This window comes from Sinocyclocheilus rhinocerous, unplaced genomic scaffold (genome assembly GCF_001515625.1).
Source record: "Sinocyclocheilus rhinocerous isolate Xijiao unplaced genomic scaffold, SAMN03320098_v1.1 scaffold168, whole genome shotgun sequence".
NCBI lineage: Eukaryota > Metazoa > Chordata > Actinopteri > Cypriniformes > Cyprinidae > Sinocyclocheilus > Sinocyclocheilus rhinocerous.
The window spans coordinates 90,868-97,143 of NW_015635532.1; the positions used below are offsets into that span (position 1 = coordinate 90,868).

Sequence of the window (6,276 nt, forward strand, 5' to 3'; positions counted from 1 at the left end):
TCTTGACCAGAATAAACTGCAAAGTCGACCAGATTGTGTTTCTGTGAGACTAGAGAGAAGTATGACCAGAGAAGAGAGTAAACAAATGTGAGAGAAGGAGAGATATTAATAGAACAGGAAGGACAGAAATTATGTTTGTTGGTTATCTAACGCTACAGATAATTGCAGTGGTAAGAGATGAAGCGCAGCCGTCAGCAGAAGTTCAGATGTTTGGACGCTCCATCTGTCCATCCATATATAGTCTTGAGAGAAGTTGCTGAGCTCAACCAACCCGCCACCTACAGATAAACAAGCATCAGAAACTTCAGCTAGAACCCCGTGAACTACTTCAGATTCTCTCTCTTTCTCTGATGTGACATTAGCAGGCTGGTCATTTTTAATGAGTTCTGCCAAGTTCTGGGTAAATAAATTATGCTGCTAATTAGACATGAATTTAGACACTCCCTCATGTGCTTCCAACTCTGGCCTGACCTTCTTCTGTCTATCTGTCTGTCTCCCTCCATCAGTTAACTAGATTTTATGCAGAAAACATGAGCGATGTCTTCCATGCTATGGTGTTCTTGATTGTCACAATTTTATCGACAACCTAATTTACACGTCAAACTTGAATAAATATTAATTTGAAAAAAAAAAACTAACACTAAATTATAGTGTAAGAATCGTTACAGAGGTGATTGACTTTTATATTATTGTCAAAAGGTGTTTTTAATGTTCATGAGTGTCTCGGTGTTCCCTTTTTTCTCAAACTATCTCAAAGAATCCAAGACTGTACAGTAGTTTAAAAAAAACTACAGAATAAAAAGTGTATATGTAATGTAAATTTCAATGGAACACAACAAAAATAGCATGACTTTATCCAATGACTTTATTCTTTATCCATTTCGATCATTTAATAGAATAAATAATCCAGAGATTATCAAAATAGTTGCAACTCATATTTAATATATTGTATTGTAATGTTTTTTATTATTATATCTATGTCTCTAAATAAATATTTAATCTGTCCTTTGAATATTTTTTTTTTTTTAATTAAAATAAAATTATTATATTTGTTTGTATAGACATGATGGACTTTTATATTATTTTCTAAATCGTTAATATTGAGTATTGAACATTGATTTTTGGTTTGAATTGAATTGAATTGAATTGAATTGTATGGAAGCCTGTTTCCATTGTTTCACTTTGAGAAGAAAAGTTAGAATTTTAGAGTTTATATTGCAAGTTTTTTTGCAAATGTTAATTTATTTCTCACAATTCTGAAAAAAAGTCAGAATTGTGAGATTAAAAAGTTGCAATTAATTGTACTTTTTTTTTTATTCCATGGCAAAAACACACGTCCATAGTATTGTCCTCAGTGAAAAGAAATCAAAGTCTGTACACCTCTGTGTTTCTTCTGTTTCTCAGATTGAGAAGCTCTCAAAAGATCTCAAAGAAGCCAAAGCGAAGGTCATCACCGTGCATGTGCCTGTGGCTCCGCCCCCCAGCCAATCAGCTTCCACTGTGCCGCCTCCGCCTCGTCCTGGTGGAGCTTGCCTCCCACCTCCTCCTCCACCGGGACAAACGGCCATGCCCCCACCGCCGCCGCCTCCTCCTCTGCCCGGAGCACCTAGTCTGCCTCCGCCCCCTCCGCCGCCTCCTTTACCCGGAGCACCTGGTATGCCGGCGCCCCCTCCGCCTCCACCTCTTCCTGGGGCAGCCAGTATGCCGCTGCCCCCGCCTCCTCCGCCTTTACCGGGCGCACCTGGAATGCCGCCTCCTCCTCCTCCTTTACCTGGAGCACCTGGTATGCCACCACCTCCACCTCCTCCACCCGGAATGGCCGGTATGCCTCCTCCACCTCCTCCGATGGGCGGTCCTGGGATGCCTCCGCCCCCTCCGGGCGGGTTTGGTGGATGGGCACCTCCTGTTCCTCAGCTGCCCTTCGGCCTCCAGCCTAAGAAAGACTACAAACCTGAGGTGCAGCTGAAGAGAGCCAACTGGAGCAAGGTGTGTATGTTCCCACACGTCTGCACCTCCTGTTTAGGCTAGAAATGATTGTACATTGGCCTCATCAGCATCACTATTGAGTCCAATGACTATTAGAGAACTAGCTGTAGCTGTTTAATGCTCAAACTAGGTAATGATTCTAGAGGAGAACGGCACAAAAATGAAAAACAGTCGGACTTGGCACACTTTTATAGAACAAAATACATCAAAAAGCGATTCAAAAGCTACATAAAAATAGTAATAGTATAGTCATGGCCGGACTTACCATTGGGCTTGAGTGGGCTGCAGCCCATGGGCCCCTCCTTGTAGGGGGCCCCGCCTTTGCCCATTTACGTTTGTTTGATTTATTCGTTATATGCAGGGCCGGTGTTGTGCCGAATTCTGCACCCCTGCCAGATTATGCACCCCCTCGTTGAAGTCGCTACCTGATTGCCTAATCCCAACCCCACCGCTAATCCTAACCCCTCCCCCACACCTACTCCTAAACCTACCAATACTAGGGGGTGCATAATTTGGCAGGGTGCAAATTTCGGCACTACACCGGCCCGAGCATCAGAAACTTCAGCTAGAACCCCGTGAACTACTTCAGATTCTCTCTCTTTCTCTGATGTGACATTAGCAGGCTGGTCATTTTTAATGAGTTCTGCCAAGTTCTGGGTAAATAAATTATGCTGCTAATTAGACATGAATTTAGACACTCCCTCATGTGCTTCCAACTCTGGCCTGACCTTCTTCTGTCTATCTGTCTGTCTCCCTCCATCAGTTAACTAGATTTTATGCAGAAAACATGAGCGATGTCTTCCATGCTATGGTGTTCTTGATTGTCACAATTTTATCGACAACCTAATTTACACGTCAAACTTGAATAAATATTAATTTGAAAAAAAAAAACTAACACTAAATTATAGTGTAAGAATCGTTACAGAGGTGATTGACTTTTATATTATTGTCAAAAGGTGTTTTTAATGTTCATGAGTGTCTCGGTGTTCCCTTTTTTCTCAAACTATCTCAAAGAATCCAAGACTGTACAGTAGTTTAAAAAAAACTACAGAATAAAAAGTGTATGTAATGTAAATTTCAATGGAACACAACAAAAATAGCATGACTTTATCCAATGACTTTATTCTTTATCCATTTCGATCATTTAATAGAATAAATAATCCAGAGATTATCAAAATAGTTGCAACTCATATTTAATATATTGTATTGTAATGTTTTTTATTATTATATCTATGTCTCTAAATAAATATTTAATCTGTCCTTTGAATATTTTTTTTTTTTTAATTAAAATAAAATTATTATATTTGTTTGTATAGACATGATGGACTTTTATATTATTTTCTAAATCGTTAATATTGAGTATTGAACATTGATTTTTGGTTTGAATTGAATTGAATTGAATTGAATTGTATGGAAGCCTGTTTCCATTGTTTCACTTTGAGAAGAAAAGTTAGAATTTTAGAGTTTATATTGCAAGTTTTTTTGCAAATGTTAATTTATTTCTCACAATTCTGAAAAAAAGTCAGAATTGTGAGATTAAAAAGTTGCAATTAATTGTACTTTTTTTTTTATTCCATGGCAAAAACACACGTCCATAGTATTGTCCTCAGTGAAAAGAAATCAAAGTCTGTACACCTCTGTGTTTCTTCTGTTTCTCAGATTGAGAAGCTCTCAAAAGATCTCAAAGAAGCCAAAGCGAAGGTCATCACCGTGCATGTGCCTGTGGCTCCGCCCCCCAGCCAATCAGCTTCCACTGTGCCGCCTCCGCCTCGTCCTGGTGGAGCTTGCCTCCCACCTCCTCCTCCACCGGGACAAACGGCCATGCCCCCACCGCCGCCGCCTCCTCCTCTGCCCGGAGCACCTAGTCTGCCTCCGCCCCCTCCGCCGCCTCCTTTACCCGGAGCACCTGGTATGCCGGCGCCCCCTCCGCCTCCACCTCTTCCTGGGGCAGCCAGTATGCCGCTGCCCCCGCCTCCTCCGCCTTTACCGGGCGCACCTGGAATGCCGCCTCCTCCTCCTCCTTTACCTGGAGCACCTGGTATGCCACCACCTCCACCTCCTCCACCCGGAATGGCCGGTATGCCTCCTCCACCTCCTCCGATGGGCGGTCCTGGGATGCCTCCGCCCCCTCCGGGCGGGTTTGGTGGATGGGCACCTCCTGTTCCTCAGCTGCCCTTCGGCCTCCAGCCTAAGAAAGACTACAAACCTGAGGTGCAGCTGAAGAGAGCCAACTGGAGCAAGGTGTGTATGTTCCCACACGTCTGCACCTCCTGTTTAGGCTAGAAATGATTGTACATTGGCCTCATCAGCATCACTATTGAGTCCAATGACTATTAGAGAACTAGCTGTAGCTGTTTAATGCTCAAACTAGGTAATGATTCTAGAGGAGAACGGCACAAAAATGAAAAACAGTCGGACTTGGCACACTTTTATAGAACAAAATACATCAAAAAGCGATTCAAAAGCTACATAAAAATAGTAATAGTATAGTCATGGCCGGACTTACCATTGGGCTTGAGTGGGCTGCAGCCCATGGGCCCCTCCTTGTAGGGGGCCCCGCCTTTGCCCATTTACGTTTGTTTGATTTATTCGTTATATGCAGGGCCGGTGTTGTGCCGAATTCTGCACCCCTGCCAGATTATGCACCCCCTCGTTGAAGTCGCTACCTGATTGCCTAATCCCAACCCCACCGCTAATCCTAACCCCTCCCCCACACCTACTCCTAAACCTACCAATACTAGGGGGTGCATAATTTGGCAGGGTGCAAATTTCGGCACTACACCGGCCCGTGGCATAGTCGACGTGACTGGGGGGCGCCGCACGAAAGTTTTTTTTCTCGGAAGAGCGCCCTCTTGTGACCATTGTGCGCTCCTATACCCATATATTAAGCAAATACTGACAATTAAAATTTTAGTACTGATCGATCATCGAACTGATTAAAATAAAATTGACATCAACGAAAAATCTTAAGATTTGACAACATGTCATGTTGGATTAATTAGCTATGCATGGCACACACATAGTTTTGCCATTTGCAGAGGCGGACAGTAACTAAGTACATTTACTTGAGTATTGTACTTAAGTACACTTTTTGAGTATCTGTACTTTACTTGAGTATTATTTTTTCTGGGAACTTATGACTTTAACTTCACTACATTTGAAAGACAAATATTGTACTTTTCACTCCACTACATTTCTATTGCATTGACATAAAAAAGGAAATTTACTTTTGGTACTTAAGTACTTTTAAAAGCAAGTACTTCTGTACTTTTACTTAAGTAAAAATCTGTCTTTACAACTTTTACTTGTAATGGAGTAATGTTTGACCAGCAGTATCTGTACTTTCACTCAAGTAATGGAGTTGAGTACTTTGTCCGCCTCTGGCCATTTGTGTGCTCTGAAAGGATCATTTCTAAACAATGAGTGAAAAAAGAAAATAAGGGGCACAAGGCAGGAAGCGACACAAAGAAGAGGAGCAAAAAAAAAGAGCACTATAGAGGTAAAAATCACAAGTTAATCACTGTGTATTTGCCCTTGATGTTTATGCAGTATTTTTAAATAGCCTTTTTAGAACATCTTAACTGGCAACACTGACACCGTGGAACGTTTTTGCTTGAGTTAACTGCTTATTTAATTTGACTCTATTTTCTTTAAAATAAATGTAAGCTTCTGTAATGTTGTTTTAATTTCAGTTACATTACTGCTTGCTTTTAATTCACCAAAAAGTGCACAACATGTCTTTTGAAAGAAACTAGGACTAAAATATAGCATTATGAATTAAAATAATTTAAGTTTAAGTATGCCATTTTCCACCGTATGCACAAAATCTAATCTCGAAAATCTAAAATCTCGTTTAGGGCACCAACAGATTCTTGGTCGGCCCTGGTTATATGCCAGTCAGAATTCAGAAATTATTAGCCACATTTCCACTGCGCACACAAGATCTAAACGGGCCAGCCGGAGCTACAGCTTACAACTACGACCTTCGAGGCCATAAGAGGACACAGATATGACGATAAATTTTATAATACTAATAAGCCAACATCTCTGGCTTTTTATTTTATTTTTTTATTTATTGCTCAAAGTTATTTCAGGGTTTTGATCTCTCAACTGAGAGAACACATCCTGTTTATTATATTATAATGAATATTTAATATTGCATTTAAACTTTGACTATAGCCTAGACATTTTGCAAATTAATTGTACTATTTATGAACCTCAAAGCATATGTTTGTGTATTTTGTGTTACTCCATGATGTTCTATTTGAGGGCATTTGTAGTGTAGGTATA

General features: G+C 40.8%; 1 protein-coding gene across 1 annotated transcript in view; it reads left to right on the forward strand.

Moving 5' to 3' along the window:
- LOC107747105 (protein diaphanous homolog 1-like) overlaps positions 1-6,276 on the forward strand; it is a 135,910-nt gene that overhangs the window by 53,160 nt on the left and 76,474 nt on the right. The window contains exons 15-16 of the mRNA XM_016561530.1: positions 1,405-1,852; positions 3,938-4,227. Of these exons, the coding sequence (XP_016417016.1) occupies positions 1,405-1,852; positions 3,938-4,227 (738 nt within the window). The remainder of the gene's footprint in view (positions 1-1,404; positions 1,853-3,937; positions 4,228-6,276) is intronic.